At 40.1% G+C, this 18,270-nt stretch overlaps 1 protein-coding gene across 2 annotated transcripts in view; it reads right to left on the reverse strand.

The window, feature by feature from the left end:
• Positions 1-17,919, reverse strand: part of FBXO9 (F-box protein 9) — a 44,107-nt gene extending 26,188 nt beyond the window's left edge. Inside the window, exons 1-4 of one of the 2 annotated variants that reach the window (XM_054021861.1) lie at positions 17,694-17,919; positions 9,628-9,705; positions 6,974-7,123; positions 4,267-4,324 (exon numbers count right to left, since the gene is read on the reverse strand). In XM_054021861.1, coding sequence (XP_053877836.1) covers positions 4,267-4,324; positions 6,974-7,123; positions 9,628-9,705; positions 17,694-17,696 — 289 coding nt within the window. In that variant the 5' untranslated portion in view covers positions 17,697-17,919. The remainder of the gene's footprint in view (positions 1-4,266; positions 4,325-6,973; positions 7,124-9,627; positions 9,706-17,693) is intronic. The other variant, XM_054021860.1, reaches the window with a different exon arrangement.
• Positions 17,920-18,270: the final 351 nt, after the last annotated feature.

Below are 18,270 nucleotides of genomic sequence, written 5' to 3' on the forward strand. Positions count from 1 at the left end.
AAAGCGTCTCCCACTTACAGAAAGTTAAAGTTCATCTGTGATAGATGTTACCTGGATATTTGGCAGCTGTTTAGTGGTCTTACTGTGTTACCAGATGATACTTAAAAGATGTTACTGACTCTATGAATGGCTCTAATTCTTATTACTAAGGGCTGGTCCACACTAACCCCCCCCCCCCCAGTTCGAACTAAGATACGCAACTTCAGCTACTTGAATAAAACGTAGCTGAAGTCGAAGTACCTTAGTTCGAAATACAAGGTACTTACCGCGGGTCCACACGCAGCAGGCAGGCTCCCCCGTCGACTGCATGTACTCCTCTCGCAGAGCAGGAGTACCGGTGTTGATGGCAAGCACTTCTAGGATCGATTTATCGCGTATAGACAAGATGCAATAAATTGATCCCAGAAGATTGCTTACCGCCGAACCCGGAGGTAAGTATAGACGTACCCAAAGCTTCTGAGCAATCTAGCCCCCTACAGTTATCTTGAGTCACCTACACTAGTGTAAATTCTCTAATGCAGGGGTCTCAGAACTTTCAACACTAGGCACCATCCTCCATGTTAAATTGTTTCACTATTCCCATCCCCCCACATCTTGTTATATGCAGAAGAAATTGTTACAATAATCAACTGCAACTACTAATTCTCAAGTTCTGAAGAGTAAACTTATACTCTCCCTTTTAAGAACTCATGAGCTTGTCTTTCTGAGGGGAGATTCCATGAGGTTGACCCGAGTTATCTATCCACAGGTGATAGCAACTATTTTTGATCACCACAGGGAAACCTCGCTTAGAGTTACAAGATGGAAAGTTTTCAAGGTTTCTGCAGCTAAAGCAGATAATCCATCAATGTGCAAAGTTCCTCTTCAATTAGGTGCAGGAACCAGTCTCAGGTCTGTCAGTCTATCCTGCAATGGCACATTCAACACTGATAAAACTGTCTTCTGAATAAAGGGGTTGATAGTCCACCTCTTTATCCTTTGGGTACCAGGCTAGTAGTGCCACTGCTGGGCCTGAGGTTCACTCAGATTCTGACTGAATTTGATAGTTCCTCACCAACTCCTCTGTTCCTTCAAAGTTTGAAACCAGGCTTCAAGTTTCAGGTTCACAAGTTTCTTCTGTGTGTCCAGAAGGCCAATTTACAAGTGTTAGTGAATACTTCTACCTTCTCATGCAGGGAGAGAACACTCCTATTCTGCTCCCAGAGAAGAGTCCAGCCGTTTATGTTACCAAAGATGCTTAAAGTGTCACCTTCAATAACTTCATCTCTGGTATCGGCAAAAACAATTACTGATAATTGAGATTAAAGATAATACTGGCCCCAAAATGCTCAGTCTAAGTAGCCAAACAACATAATGACAGTTGTTTGTTTGTTTGGGTTTTTTTTTTTGGAGGGGGGGGGTTAGCAAAGATGGAGCATGTGTTTTATTATACAGGAAAACACAAACTACCTCATGAGTTGCCTCACTTAAATGAGAAAGTTACCAGTAAAAGGAACCTGTCATCAGAACAATGCAAAAAGTCAATTCACTGGACAGCTTTTAACTAAATTCACTATTTGCAACAGCTTCCTGAAGGTCCAGGTACTGCTTTACAAGTGCTACTAGTAGCAACAGTTCAGTGTACAAGGTGACATCCTGGCATTAGTTGCGATGAGTTGGAACTCTCTGATCAGACTGCTGTTCTCACCTGTCATTGCCATGATAGCAGCTGTAAAGTTTACAATAAACCATTCTCCTTGAATGTGGTGGAAAGCTTCAACTACTTCTTGGTACAGCTTTTCAAGAGAGGAAGTCTCCAACAAAACAGTCAAATGTACCAGTACTGCAAAGACTGAAAGCTGTGCAGCACCAGACAGTGATTAAATCTTCAAACTGAATTCTTTAGTCAATTTTCCGAAGCTTTGAAAGCAATTGCCCAGATTTAGGCAACCACATCACCAATACAGTGCAATAGATTAATAACATACAGTTTTCAATGTGGTAGTCACTGTAGGCGCTATAGCTTATGAAGCCATGTTTGTTGCACAGGAAAATGTAACTTTCTGCAATATGTGCCTCATGCCAAAGGGAGGTGTGTGACACTTAGTTTAAATCAACACTTGCTGACTTCTGTCAAGGCCTCAAGTTTATCTTTCAGTGAGTTACTGGACTTTTAAATGCTGTAACAATTTTAAAGGCTTCATGTTCTGAGAACTTCAGGACAGTGTGTGCTGTAATTATGAATTAGTGTACTTTGTGTTCTGAAGTTCTGTCTCAAAGTATGAAGACTTTAAAGTTGCTGGGTCAACATAAAGCAGGTTGTGGGTTTTTTTGTTTTTTTTTGTTTGTTTGTTTTTTTTCTTTTTTCCCCCGGCGCTCTTCTTAGCAATCATTAAGACAAGAAGCAACGGGCTTAAATTGCAGCCAGAGAGATTTAGGTTGGACATTAGGAAAAACTTCCTAACTGGCGGGGTGGGTTAAGCACTGGAATAAACTGCCTAAGGAGGTTGTGGAGTCTCCATCATTGGAGATATTTAAGAGCAGGTTAGACAAACACTTGTCAGGAATGGTCTAGATAATACTTAGTCCTGCCACGAGTGCAGGGAACTAGACTAGATGACCTCTCAAGATCCCTTCCAGTTCTATGATTAGAATAATTAGCTGAACTTCATGAAACTATCTTTAATTTGCTTGTTAGCCAGAATTTACCTATACAGATTAAATACAGATGCAACAGTAAAGTGAGGTTCAGTGTCCTTGGGTCTCAATTACAGCTAACAGGCTGTCTGCATGCACAGCTTAGATGCAGCAGAATGCAAGAAGTTTAATAGGACCTATACTGTTTTCGTTTGTTTTGTGTTTAAGGAGTAAATTCAGGCACACAAAGTATAGGTTATAATACTGTTGGGAACAGAGGCTTGAGCAGTCTCCTACTCACTCATCCTGCACTATACTAAATTGCTAATTGGAGTTCTCAGATTATAGGAATATTGTGGCTTTAGAGGACATCACTAAGAGCTAGTCTACACTAGAATCGCTACTGCAGCGCAGTTGTACTGATGTAGCTGTAGTGCTGCTAGTGCAGACGCTTTATGCCAACGGGAGAAAACTCTCTACTCATCAGAATTACTCCACCTACCCAAGCAGCAGTAGCTATGTCAGCGGGAGAAGCGCTGTTCACACTGATTAAGTCTATGTAAGTTACGTTGCTCGGAGGGGTGGCTTTTTCACTCCCCTGAGCAACTTAAGTTATACCAAAATAAGTGCTCATGTGTTCAAGCCCTAAGGGTTTATCCTTTAAACTAAGTAACACTTTTTGCAAAAAAGTTATTTAGTATCTTGCCACCTCTGAGGTCCCTTTGCCCCAAGCCACTGCATGATCTCAGAAGTGGTGACCCATAATGTAGGGATCCCTGATGCAAGTTCCGACACCCTAGTTGAACAAGGTACTTAATCAGGTGCTTATCTTTAGGTATGAGTAGTTCCACTGATTACAGTGGGATTATCCATGTGTTTAAAGACAGGCACATGATTAAGTACCATGTTTAATTGGGGCTTAGATACAGCTCTTTTTCCCTCCAACTATTCTGAACCTCCATTTCCAGAACTGTGCCAATAGGGGCAGAAACAGGAAGGAAGGCTGTCTAAAGGTGGCCTTTAATCTTTCATTACATGGGAATTTTCAATTTTGGGGGCAAACTTGACAAATTAAAGATGACCAGATTTAAGTGTCAACCATTTAACACTTCTAAGAAGGCATCTACTAGAAAGCTGTGAACATGTTAAATGTGACATCAGTTTGTTTTAAAAATACAGAAGCTAGTTTAGTTAAACTGAAAGTGTAACTGCACAGCAAAGAAAATAATTGATATGAGCTTTCCTATTAAAGAAACTATCCAGGGCCCTGGAAAAACTGCTCCAGACAAATTTCAGTCTACTGAAACTTGTGTAGATACTGCTAAAGAGGGTAAAACATTTCCTTGCCAAAAGACTGGGAGAGACTTAGTGTTTTTAGTCTGCCTTGGATTCATAATTTTGCTTAATCTTAACTATAATAATGAGCTTCTTTAGCATAGCTGTCTGTTCTTTCTTAGGTTAGTTTAGTCTTGGGAGTGCTTGAGTGACCCAAGGACTCCAGTTCTCAAATTGCTACTTATAATTCTCCAGCTATTAATTAGGAGTGCACAGCTCTCACTATTTCAGTAGCAACTAATAAAAAGTGGCTCCTGATCAACCGTATAGTACTTTTCAAGGCACTAGATTTGTAATCTCAGAATTGCATATTACCTTCATAAAGAGCCCCATTTTGTTCTTGTTCCACAGCCTTCAGGAACAATTCTCTTGCCTGTACAAATTACACAGAACATTTAAAAAAATTGTTACAAGCATCCACGTAAATCCAGTTACCAGAATTTTCATCCAAGTTGACAACTCTATACTATGAGGTGGTAAGGAGAACAGTAAAAGCACAATTGCATATAATAACACGGAGGTGACGTTCAGGTTCTACTAACAATAACTGAATTTCTGAGCCAACGCAGAGCCTGATCCTAAATCTTGCTTACACCAGTTTTAATTAAATCAGGGCATTAAGCCCTTATAAATAAGGAATTGCATAACTTCTAGCACCACTATAACCATGGTTGATATAGCAATCACATTAGAAACCTATGAAAATAGGTTTCTAACTAATAATTCCTTTTTGTTTTAAAAGGAGTCTAACTGTGCCATATTTAACTTACCATTCAAATGATAGCTTATCCTCAGGAATGAGCAAGCTTTCTAAAGTTTTATTGCTTTGCAAAGAAGGATTGATCATTTGTTCATGTCACCAAAATTGGCACGGGAGTGACGATCTTCAACTTATTTAAAGTATCACACTTTTGCCTAGACACACGTTGGCTCTAACTCAGTTTTGTTTTTTAAAAAAAAAAAAAAAGGCCAGGCCAATTCTGGAAGTGTCGTGCAAAGCACTTGTGAAAGCAAAGCTCAGGGAGTGAGACAGAAAGCATCTGGCTGATATTAGAGTCAAATCCACAGAGTTGACCTACAGGAGCAAAAGCACATCAATTGCAAATCCAGTCTGCAACAATAAAGAACAGTGGGACCTGCAAAAGAGTACTAAGTGATCCAAAAAGTCAAGAGTATTGTGGGGGCCATACTGCTACACTATGCTTGGAAAGAACTTTCACAAATGCAGGTGACTAGCCAGAGCAAAAATGGAAATGTTTGCAAGAAGTCAGGAGAGACAGGGGAAGGAAGGCAGGAGGGCTCTTATTTCCTTTTCTTTAACGGGGAGAGAAAATGCCAGCTGAACTTAACCAGAACACATTAGTGATAGACCTAGTTCAGAAGCTCTTTAGCTTTCTTAGTGTTTGTACATATCCATTACAAGAAGATAGGATTGACAAATTTCATGTCATTTTACCTCTGACTTCATTCAACTGGAACTCACCTATATAACACCCACTGTTACAGGAGGTAGGCCACTATCACTTCACAATACATATATTTGGTGAAGGAGGCAAAGCCACGCATGAGAAGGAGGAGGAAAAGGGGATAGGATTTTGAGGGAAGGCGGCAAAAGGTAAGGAACACAGGGCTAGATTCACAAAGGGACTTATGTGCCCAACTTCAACAGTTTGGCACCACTGGCATTCACAAAACCCCTGCTCAGCTACCACCTAACCCTGTAAGTGACTAAACTGGCCCTACATTTTGGTAGTAAAAGTCCTCTGGGCGCCTCAGTTTCTGCCTCTGTGCACGCATACTGCTGTCTCACTAAGCATATGGACACCTAAACCCCAGCAAAATCCACAAAGCAGGGGAATATAGGAGTTCTTCTGTCTTTCTCATCTGCAGGGCCCAATCCAGTAGGCTGAACTTGGAATTCACCTACCAGATTTGGGCCCATTCAAAATCTGGCCAGAGAGGAGGTGGTAGCAATAGTGCCCACCTTATAGCTTTAGTGGTTAAAGCACTCACCCAGGATGTGGGAGACCTGGTTTCAATTCTCCCCTCAAGCTGAAGGAAGAAAATGCCCTCAGTCTCTCCTGATAAAGCTGTTGCACTTTGTATAACTAGTCATTGGAGCAAAGGTACTAGAACCTGGGTCTCCCTCCTTCCAGGTGAGACCCCAAACTATAGTCACTCATTCATTCTCTCTCTTTTATATTTATATATGCAGGAGAGGCTTCACAGCAGAGAATCCCAAGCAGGAAACAGCACATTCCTGAAGCCCAGACTTAAGACCCTGACTCATTAGAAGGAGTGAGGCTTAAGACACACCCTGTCCTTGGCATCTCCCAATGGTTAGCTAAGGCAGCGCCTCACTCAATGTGCTGACTTTTGGAAATCCCATTCTTAGCATATAACTACACTTACCGCAGAGTACAGACACCACACACCCAGCTAGCATGAGTATAAATAGCACTGTAGACTGAGTACAGTTTATGTGAGGAGAATGCCCTTCACACCTGAACCCCATCCCCTCCCCGGGTATGTAACCTATGAGAGCTCTCTACACACCTGAGTAGTGCCTCCCACATCTACAATGCTATTTTTAGCAGTGTAGTGTCCCACTGCCAGAGGCTTTCCCTACTGCACTGAAAGACTCCAATAGCTTCCCCTCTGCCACAGGGCTTCCCTGAAGCATATAGCTCACACCACAGTTCCAAGTGTGGATGCAGCCTGCCTTTCGCTGTAGCAAGTAGCTACACGTGAAGTGCTTGTACTCTACGTAGTCTTAGGTACCTATCTCCCCTATGCACTCCCCTAGGGAGCTTGACCACCTAACTCAGAGTTTGTGAATCCCAAATTTCTAGGCTCCTAAAACTTAGGCACCACACCATGCCTTTGTGAATCTAGCATATAGAGAGGAAGTTATCTGCCTGATCTTTTTCAGGTTTAACCAGAAACTAAACATTCAATGTTAAAAGCTAATGGAATGCTAACAAAGACAGCCCATTAGTAAAATAAGTGATCTTTTTCCTACCTTCTCCTCTTTTGCTAGCTCCTGCTTTCCTTTGGTATCTATAGCCTTTACTCCAGGGCCTCTTGCACGTGGCACAGTTTCCAAACCACCAGAACTCATGCCTGGGGCAAGTTCAAAAATCCACTGAGCTCGAAACATCTGGAGCTCTGCCTAAAAATTCAGAAACATTAACTCCTAATAGGCTCTGATTTAGCATCTTCTGGGCAGACAGTACATCTCCTGTACAAGAGATTACATAGTCTCTGCAGGTTCAATCTACAAGTAAGAACTTTGAATATACGTTACACATACAATACTAGCTATACAAGGGTAAATATAGGGACTTTATTTAGCAAACTCTGGTTCAGATTAGAATTGGCATTTCCTCTAGCTTCACTTACAGTGGAATTACCAGAAAAATCACACAAGGAAATGCTATGGCTTATGGACAATTTAGTTCCAACAATGCAATTACTTCTGTTTGGATGATTCAGTATGCAGAAGAAAATTTGGGTTGTTGCAAGAAGTGATTATGATATAGTTAATACTGGCCTAAATTCATAGAAATAATCTCACTGTTGTCTTTCTGAATATGTTAGAATAAGTCTACTTGCTCATTTCATATATAATTTAAGAAAATGTCAGCTCAATGTTTTAAATTTCAATTTTATATAGCAAAATTGGTTTATTACACTTGTGAATATATTATTGTAAACTAGCTTTGATTACAATTAGGGCTGTCGATTAATCGCAGTTAACCCATGTGATTATCTCAAAAAATTAATCGTGATTAATCGCACTGTTAAACAATAGAATACCAACTGAAATTTATTAAATATTTTTGGATGTTTTTCTACATTTTCAAATATATTGATTTCTATTACAACACAGAATACAAAGTGACATGCTTACTTTATATTTTTGATTACAAATATTTGCTCTGTAAAAATGATAAATAGTATTTTTGAATTCATCTCATACAAGTACTGTAGTGCAATCTCTATCGTGAAGGTGTAACTTACAAACGTAGCCCCTTTTTTCTTTTGGTTACATAACTGCACTCAAAAACAAAACAATGTAAAACTTTAGAGCCTACGAGTCCACTCAGTCCTACCTCTTGTTCAGCCAATCATGAAGACAACCAAGTTTGTTTACATTTACGGGAGATACTACTGCCTGCTTATTTACAATATCACCTGAAAGGGAGAACAGGAGTTCATATGGCACTTATTTGTAGCCGGCGTTGCAAGGTATTTACGTGCCAGATATGCTAAACATTCGTATGCCGCTTCATGCTTCAGCCACCATTCCGGAGAACATGCTTCCATACTGATGTTCATTTTTTAAAAAAAAAAAGTGCATTCATTAAGTTTGTGACTGAACTTCTTGGGGGACAAATGTATGTCCCCTGCTCTGTTTTAACCGCATTCTGCTATATGTTTCATGTTATAGCAGTCTTGGATGATGACCCAGCACATGTTGTTTGATTTACAAACACGGTCATTGCAGATTTGACAAAATGCAAAGAAGATACCAATTTGAGACGTCTAAAAATAGCTACAGCACTCGACCCAAGGTTTAAGAATCTGAAGTGCCTTCCAAAATCTGAGAGGGATGAGGTGTGGAGCGTACTTTCAGAAGTCTTAAAAGTACAGCACTCAGATGCAGAAACTACAGAACCTGAACCACCAAAAAGGAAAATCAACCTTCTGCTGGTGGCATGTGACTCAGATGATGAAAATGAATATGCATTGGTCCACTCTGCTTTGGATCATTATCGAGTAGACCCATCATCAGCATGGATGCATATCCTCTGGAATGGTGGCTGAAGAATGAAGGGACATATGTATCTTCAGCACATCTGGCAAGTAAATCTCTTGCGACGCCTATGCGAACGCCTGTTCTCACTTCCAGGTGACATTTTAAACAAGAAGTAGGCAGCATTATCTCCTGCAAATGTAACCAAACTTGTTTGTCTGAGCAACTGGCTGAAGTAGGACTGAGTGGACTTCTAGGCTCTAAAGTTTTACATTTTTATTTTTGAATGCAGTTATTTTTTGTACATAATTCGACATTTGCAAATTCCATTTTCATAGAGATTGCACTACAGCATTTATATTAGGTGAATTGAAAATACAATTTCTTTTGTTGTTTACAGTGCAAATACTTGTAATCAAAAATGACTATAAAGTGAGCACTGTACATTTTGTATTCTGTGTTGTAATTGAAATCAATATATTTGAAAATGTAGAAAACATCAAAATTAATATATGGTATTGTTTAACTGTGCAATGAATTTTTTTAATCGCTTGACAGCCCTAAATAGAATCAAGGTTATAACTTGAATTTGTAGGGGTTGGTTGGTGGTGTGTTTTGTTTTGTTTTTAAATGGGGAGGGTAATGTGGTATAAAACAAAGGTGAAGTCACCATATGACACTTCCCTCATTGAAGTTTGCCTTCAGTGTATATTTGAAAGTATATTTTAACCTTAATGCCAAGGTTTTGGGGGTTTTTTTGTATTAATATGTGGAAACAAGTACCATAGGAAAAGGTATCATATCACAGAATGTGCTTTTACTTATGGGATGGCTTAAACTGCACCATATCAGCTTTCTACTACGGAAGAAAATGCCAACTGAACTTCATTTCAAAATTAACATAACTTTAGACATACCTGAAGATTTGCTTCACCAGGCCTTTCATTGTCATCAGCTCTTATCAGATCAGAGTGACAATCTTCTTCAGCTTCTGCCTAATAGAGAACAGTTAGACATGAATATGCAGTCTGTATACACATTACTCTGTGTGCGAACTGCACAAACTCATTACAAAAAAACATGTTCCCCCTCAAAATAATGTCCCTGTTGACATCAACTTAATATTTGGCTAAATTAAGTTTAGTGGCATTACCTGTTGAAACTGATAATGAAATAAGCATTTTGCATTTCACTTAAACTGGGTAATGCAGAGTCTAGCTAGATGTCATTTGCCATTTTACATGCATCAGTGCATTGCTGCAATGTTTGGATTGAAAACATTGTAGGGGAACTTAACTCCATAAAAAGAGGACTTTGAAATTTCACTCATAAAAACATTTTAGACAATTGACTGCACCTTTTACTGCCTTCTCCCAGGTAAAATCAAGAGTTCAATGTAATGGTGCCACTTCTTTAAACTTTTGTTGCTGAAAGGTGTGTTACGGAAGCAGTTTCTATATTAAAGGGGATTTTCAGCCACAATGTCTTTGCTGCATATAACTGGTACATCATTCAGCAGTGAAGTGATTAATAATATTAACTCTGAAGCTTAATCAATGCAGTTAGTACATATCTCTTGGGGCTATTCCAGTTTGGGCTGCAAATGAACACCACAGTGCACCAGTTTGCACTTTGAAGCAACCATCCCAAACAGAAAAAGCTAGAACTAAATACAGCTCTGATGTTGCTCTACTGATCTCAATGGAACTAGGCCTACTTATACTGAAATCTGGCCCTTTAACGTTTGAGAAAGTTTGTAGAATTCTTCAGCACTTGGATGGAAGACTTAAGCAGATTTCAAACACGATGTAGTTATAAAACACTGACACCAATATGTACTTCAAAACTATAGTAAATATTCCAATATAATATATGGTCACACTAACAGCAACATACTTTAAGACTTATTGCAGCAAGCAAAATGTTCACTAAAGGAATTCTGCTAGTCCCGAAGATACATATCAGTCACACATTTTCTGTGGTCACTAAGCAGGTTAAATTAGTTTTACTCTAAGATAGTACTAGCAGCAATGCTGGAGGTATTGTGATGCCATAACTACAGTAGAACCTCAGTTACGAACACCTTGGACATGGAGGTTGTTCGTAACTCTGAACAAAACGTTACAGGTCTTTCAAAAGTTTACAACTGAACATTGTCAATACAGCTTTGAAACTTTACTACACAGAAGAAAAATGCTGCTTTCCATTTATTTTTCAGTAGTTTACATTTAACACAGTACTGTACCTGTTTGTTTTTATCTCTGCTGCTGCCTGATTGTGTACTTCCAGTTCCAGATGAGGTGATAGTTGACTGGTCAATTTGTAACTCTGAGGTTCTACTGTATGAAGCTGATAGCTAAGCTATGGGGGTTACACACTAAAGATGTTTGAGTGACAGAAGCTATAGTTTTGATCTACAATATTCAACAGCATAAGATAATGCCCCAAAGTTACTATGATACTCACTGGACTATTTAGACAGGGAAAGAAAAGAGCTCCTGCTGGAATCAGAACACTGAAAATTTAGTGTTTACTCTACCTACTGTGGTCTTGTTCATATTGTAGCTAACATCGTGAGATGAAGTGGCTATTTGTTTTGTCAATAATGGCATTTTAGAAGGAATACTATTTATTTCTTTCAGGCCCTTCCGACTGCAGGAGAGGAGGAACTGTCATGTTTTAACTAAGTCTCAAGTTTAAATATATCTTAAGAGCCATATCTGATCTTGTTGGCTGACCTTCTTACTGGAAAAGATAGGAGTATCCATACTAAGAATAATTTTGAAAGGTTGCAAACCTTTCAAGAATCAATTTTGTTTAAGTACTGGTATTCACCATGTAAGTTGATTTGCGGAGGGTGGGGTATTTAAACACAGCTAATCAAAATAGAAACTTTACAGTCTTTTACACGCTCATCTAGGATTTTGGAAGAGTTATGGTAGCGTCCCCCGATCTAGACATAAACTTATGCAAACAAAGTTTTCAGTCTAGTCTTTTTTCTAGGCTGAAAGTTTGTGCCATCATGCAGACCTTTGTAGTAAAGCTTTATGTAAACATTCTATTCACTATTACTGAATTAAGTGCATGGATCTTTATTAAAATCAAAGCATACAAACAGAGCCAAAAGAAACATGAAGTGCACCTTGTGCTTCATGAACACAGTGCCATTTTAAAATGCCCTTAAACACGTGTTTTGGGTTTTTTTAAATATAGCAGTTAATCTTTTTTAGACAGTAGTTTGAATATTTTTTGTATACTGCACATTAAAAGGAGACTATTGCTTAGAGTTATAAGATATAAACTATAACAGCCTCACTTGAGTGGACAACTTGAGAACTTGGAAGATAATGTTTAATATAGATTTACAACCTTTGCTGATGATAAAAAGAAACTGGAGCTGTCCATAACTTTAAAATGAGTCTTTTATACAAATTTATATTTAAGGAGCATGAATCTAGTTCAACAGGACTGGCATTCATGTTAACTTGAACAAAGCTAAACAGACCCCACTCCCAAAGAGAGCCAATTCTAGAACAGAGGACTAAAAATATACAACTGCTTTAAGTAGTTGCCCATTCAACATAGGATCAAAACCCATTATAAAGTGCACTTAAGTTGTAAACAAGCTATCCTAAAACTTCTGTCTTGCTTAAGTTTGAATACCAGTATGACAAATTGCTACAAATCATGTAGCAACAGCACACAAACAGACTTGTCACTCAGTGATCAGTCTGACTGCCTGAGAAAGCAGCAGATTTGGCCTTGTCTAAAAGCTGCTGTTGCAGGTGAAGTATCCCAGAAGTTGTACTCCACTCTGATTTAAGATTGGAGGGATTACAAGAGCTGTTTAAATTTATAGTTCTGCAAAAGCCTGTTTGATAGGATGCAAATTCACCTTTTAGCTTGAGTTTTAAACTGATTTTGGGGGAGGGGGAGATGTAGAATTCAGCATTTTTTAGTTGCACAGTAGGTCTCTCCTAGATGTTGCTAGAATTCTCTGTCATGCCAAAGAGACCTAGCATTACATTTTTGTACTTATTAATGAGATTCTCAGCAGTTCTAAAGGAAATTAAGGGGGGAAATTAATTGCATGATTACTCTGTTTAATCTCGTGATTAAACAGTAGAATACCATTTATTTAAATATTTTTGGATGTCTTCTACATTTTCAATTACAATACAGAATACAAAGTGTACAGTGCTCACTTTATATTTTTGATTGCAAATATTTGCACTGGAAAAAACATAGTATTTTTCAATTCACTTAATATAAGTACTGTAGTGCTCTCTCTTTATCATGAAAGTTGAACTTACAAATGTAGAATTATGTACAAAAAAATCTGCATTTAAAAAGTAAACAATTTAAAGACTTCAGAGCCTACAAGTCCACTCAGTCCTACTTCTTGTTCAGCCAATCGCTAATGGAATGATGGCCGAAGCATGAAGGGGCATACGAATTTGTAGCATATCTGGCGCTTAAAAACCTTGCAACGCTGGCTATGAAAGTTCCATGCGAATGCCTGTTCTCTGTTTCAGGTGCCTTTGTAAAAAAGAACAGGCATTCGCATGGAACTTTCATAGCCAGCGTTGCAAGGTATGTAAGCGCCAGATATGCTACAAATTCGTATGCCCCTTCATGCTTCGGCCATCATTCCATTAGCGATTGGCTGAACAAGAAGTAGGATTGAGTGGACTTGTAGGCTCTGAAGTTTTAAATTTTTTTTTTTATTGCAGTTATGTAACAAAAAAGATTTGTAAGTTGCACTTTCACAATAGAGATCGCACTATAGTACTTGTATGAGGTGAATTGAGAAATACTATATTTTTTCATTTTTACAGTGCAAATTTGTAATCAAAACAATATAAAGTGAACAAGGTACACTTTATTCTGTTGTAATTGAAATCAATATATTTGAAAATGTAGAAAAACATCCAAAAATATTTAATAAATTTCAATTAATATTCTATTGTTTAACTGTGTGATTAAAACTGCGATAATCGGGATTTTTTTTTTAGTTAACACTGTGAGTTAATTGCGATTTAATCGACAGCCCTAAAGGAAATACTGTAGACTTCTTCAGTATAGATTTAATTTCCTTCACAGTACAAATGCAAAAATTCAGGACTCCATGAACTTGCATCACCAGATTATTCCATCTGAAAGTCCTATGATAAGTAAATTACATCACATTGCTGTGCTCCACTTAAATGAAGTATGCCAAGACTATATTTGTTTTACATAATAGATGAAATGACAGTCAGAAGATTCTTTTTGTTTTCTGGAGTTCCACTTGGGTATCTTCTGTCCCAAATTACTACAAGTTAGCTGGGCTAGCTTGTTATCCATATATGCATTGATTTTATCAATATTTGAATGATTTGTCCCAGGATTGCTGATATCTTTCAGGATTTGCATAGCAGACCACACAACCTGCAGCATGGCAGAGTGAGTAGATACTACATCTGTTTCTGCAGTCTGTGATCTGAGCTTAAAACTGCACTTCTTCTGAATTTCTTAATGTTGCTTCCTGTACTAGTCATCAGGTTATCCAAAACAGTCAAAATATAAAACCCTAGTTTGAACCAGACATTCATCTTAGAATGCATGTTTCACTCTGCTGGCAACACTGCTTCTTAAATTTGGATTATAATGGGACTCTGCCCTTACTTCCTGGTTGACATTGTGTACTGGACTACAGTGCCCCTATCACTGTAGCATTTCAGTATCTAATCATGTTCTGTAAACCCAACAAACCCTGATATCTTCTAGGAAGTGAGGGCATGATCCCAATAAAACTTAAAGTAACCACCTGTTTAACTAGTCAAAGTGGTGAACTTTTAAATCTTAATTGACAATTGTCTGGAACAATACACCCAACTTTAGATCCAATCTGTTTTAAGTAACCTACTACAAGATGTCTTTGGTGGAATCATGATTTTTTTCTCCAAGCTTTTGTCTGAGCCAACTGTACTTTCACGCTCCTTTGTACCAAGAACACAACTCCTCGCTTTGCCACTAAGACTTTACTCTGGCCCAGAGGTAGGCAACCTATGGCACGCATGCCAAAGGCAGCACGCGAGCTGATTTTTCAGTGGCACTCTCACTGGCCGGGTCCTGTCCACCGGTCTGGGGGACTCTGAATTTTAATTTAATTTTAAATGAAGCTTCTTAAACATTTTAAAAACCTTATCTACTTTACATTCAACAATAGTTTAGTTATATATTATAGACATAGAAAGAGACCTTCTAAAAACATTAAAATGTATTACTGGCACGCAAAACCTTAAATTAGAGTGAATAAATGAAGACTCGGCACACCACTTCTGAAAGGTTGCCGATCCCTTCTCTGGTCAGTAGCCTTCCAGAGTGAAATTCAATGCTGTTAAGGAAGTCCTTACAGGAGAGTCCTATAACTAATTGCTCCTCTTCAATCCAAGCAAGCAAGACTGCCACTCTGAACTTCAAGGTCCTGCCCAAAACCAACTGTCAGAACTGCTGAGCCTTCAAGCTGCAGTTATAAACGGTGAGTTCTGAATTCCATTGGTCTCCCTTTTGTCTGTACTCAGTACCAAAGCTCAAACACAACTCACTTCTAATTCGTAAATTTAAGTTTCTCCTCCTGATTTGAAAGTTCAATTACTTGTGTAATGAGTAAAGATCTGTATTTTTCTGAAGTTCACTCAAATACTGTTTTTTAAAGGCCACTTAACACTTACACTGACCCAATAAGAGAAGTTACTCTGCTTCTCTACAGAAGCAACCTTTCCCCTACTAACTTCACATCATCACATATTATTTAAACAACAAGGAGTCTGGTGGCACCTTAAAGACTAACAGATTTATTTGGGCATAAGCTTTCGTGAGTAAAAACCTCACTTCTTCGGATGCATCCGAAGAAGTGAGGTTTTTACTCACGAAAGCTTATGCCCAAATAAATCTGTTAGTCTTTAAGGTGCCACCAGACTCCTTGTTGTTTTACTCACGAAAGCTTATGCCCAAATAAATCTGTTAGTCTTTAAGGTGCCACCAGACTCCTTGTTGTTTTTGTAGATACAGACTAACACGGCTACCCCCTGATACTTGACATATTATTTAGTTATACTAAATCACCACTCGAACAAGAAAGTAAAGCCCTTGAAAGACTTCACCCTGCTGCTTTAAAGGTATTTTCACCTTTAATCACTTTAACATGCACTAATAACTAAGCCATGCAGAGTTTACATTAATCTTCCATTTCCCTTAACACTGAAATAAACAGCCACAAAGGGAAACATAGTCAATTTGTTACTGGCTGTACAGGTCAATCTAAAAACAGTTGGGTCAGTTTAATTCACGTTTGTTTACAAAGAAGTTGCCATGTTTCAAAAACTTGTTGTTTGCAGAGCTCGGTTATCACTGTCCTGCAAACCAGCACTATACAGTGCATTTCTGAGACAATATAGCAGCCTATCAATTACTGAGGAAACGCCATTGAAGTTTTATTGTAGCCAAGGTATGAACAAAGACCTTCACAGAACCAGTATTAACAGTGCAAAGTACGCCTCCCTTCCTGAGTAAGTGTTAATGTGCTCAACTGATCTAAAACAAATCACCCTTCACATCTTTCCATAGCTAACATACCATATTTGGGTTTACACAGACTTTAGGCAAAAATGACATCATTAATCTTCAAACCAGAACAGGCAGAAAGTTTTTCCTCCACCTATAATGTTACAGACTTTGACCTTGCCCTATTATTTCCTCTGGTTAATATTTTTACCTTTCTCCATGTATCTAATGAGCATTATAATTCAGGTCTGCTTCAAAAGAGCTCTGGGAAAATTAAGGACTTTTCACAGGATATTTCCTTTCAGATAAGATGTGTTATGCACAAATATTTTTCTCTCCTTGGATATCAGTCAAAAACACCTAGACCTCAGATCGGATCCAGCCAAAGGGCATCTATACTATGCCCAGCTAAAAAGCACATGGGGAAATGTGCACAAGTTCATGTAGACTGTAGTCACCCAAAGATGAGGTTAAAACACAGAACTAAAAGCCAGGTGCTTGGGTTCTTTTTAGCAGTGTAAGACAATAAAACCTTATCCATCTGTTTCCACTTAAAGGGAAATAATCTTCTTTGTTCTGCAGAAATATAAAAGCTTAGTTGCTGGGGTAAAGTGTTTTGAGATCTTTTGACTGCTACCATCAGTACAAAGTAGAGGTGTGTCTAGATAATCTGATGATTGATTGATGTTTTAAAAATTCACAGGGAGGTGCAGCCCTCAGGACAACAGTCCCTTTATCTACTGCTTTGCACAAAGCCACCAGCAGGCTTGACCTCTGCAGCAAATGCTCCACCAAGCAGAGAAGCCTGGCCTACTAGGCTCTTCAAAACAGCCCTGAGCCTTCAAAATCTCTGTAATGTTTTATTGATATGGTCATGTACACATCCACGTATAATTCTAATGAGTGGGGGGACAGGGGCTAGCCTGCTTCAAACGGGGCTTGCAGGGCCCCTCCTCTGCTGCCTTGTGGCAGGCGCAACAGCCTGATGCCACACTGCTGTCCTGGGGCACAACGTGGTGCCACGACGCCACCATCCTCCAGTACCTCGCACTGGGATCTCCCCACTCCAGGTGCGTCTGGTCCCAGGCAGCTCGTCCGCCAGGACACACCCCACAAGGGCCAGGAGCTGAGGGGCGAGGTCAGTGCAGCGCTAGCCCCCGAGACACACACGGGGATTACGGCCCCAGGAGAAGGCAGGGCCCGGCCCACACCGGCGCGGGGAAGGTCCCCAGCGGAGCGGAGAGCAGGGCCGGGCTTCCAGCGGTAAACACCCGCACACCCACCGTTGACGGTTGCCAGGGACGCCCCCTCCCCTCCGGCAGCCAATGACAGCCGCCGCCTCGGGCCCGCGCCCTGCCCCCAGCCCCCTCCCGCCCCAGGGCCCGCACTGCAGCAGCCGCAGGGAGCAGGCACGGCCGGGCCGGGCGCTGCTCACCATGCTGCGGTCGGTCAGGCGGCGCTGTCCGGGGGTCCTTGCCCCGTGCTCGGTCCGTGTCTCGTCCCCACAGGGTGACTTAGCAGAGTTCTCGGTCGGAGAAGCGCACCACGCAGCGGGAGTAACTGCGAGCCCTGCGTACGGCAGCCATCTTCCCGGAGAGTGAGGGGTAGGAGGACCGGGAGCAGCCGAGACCCTGGCCCAGATAGACCCCCACGAGCACTGAGAGAAAGGACAGAGCGTCGCCCTCCCGACGCACGGGCCGTTTAACTACGGAGCGTCGGCCGTGAGGACTGCAAGTCCCAGCATGCAATACACCATTCCGCCTGGTTCCCCGCTTGGCTCAAGGTGGAGCGTTGCCTCCTGGGCAATGTAGTCTCCGTGGGCTACTCCGCTCGAGGAGAAGCATTGCATGCTGGGAATTAAATTGTTTTTAACAGGCCAATCAAATGGAAAGGAAGCACAGACTGCTAGGAAGTGTAGTTTCCCATGTTTCAGAGTAGCAGCCGTGTTAGTCTGTATCCGCAAAAAGAACAGGAGTACTTGTGGCACCTTAGAGACTAACAAATTTATTAGA

The sequence above is a fragment of the Malaclemys terrapin genome, chromosome 3 (genome assembly GCF_027887155.1).
Source record: "Malaclemys terrapin pileata isolate rMalTer1 chromosome 3, rMalTer1.hap1, whole genome shotgun sequence".
NCBI classification, from domain to species: Eukaryota; Metazoa; Chordata; order Testudines; family Emydidae; genus Malaclemys; species Malaclemys terrapin.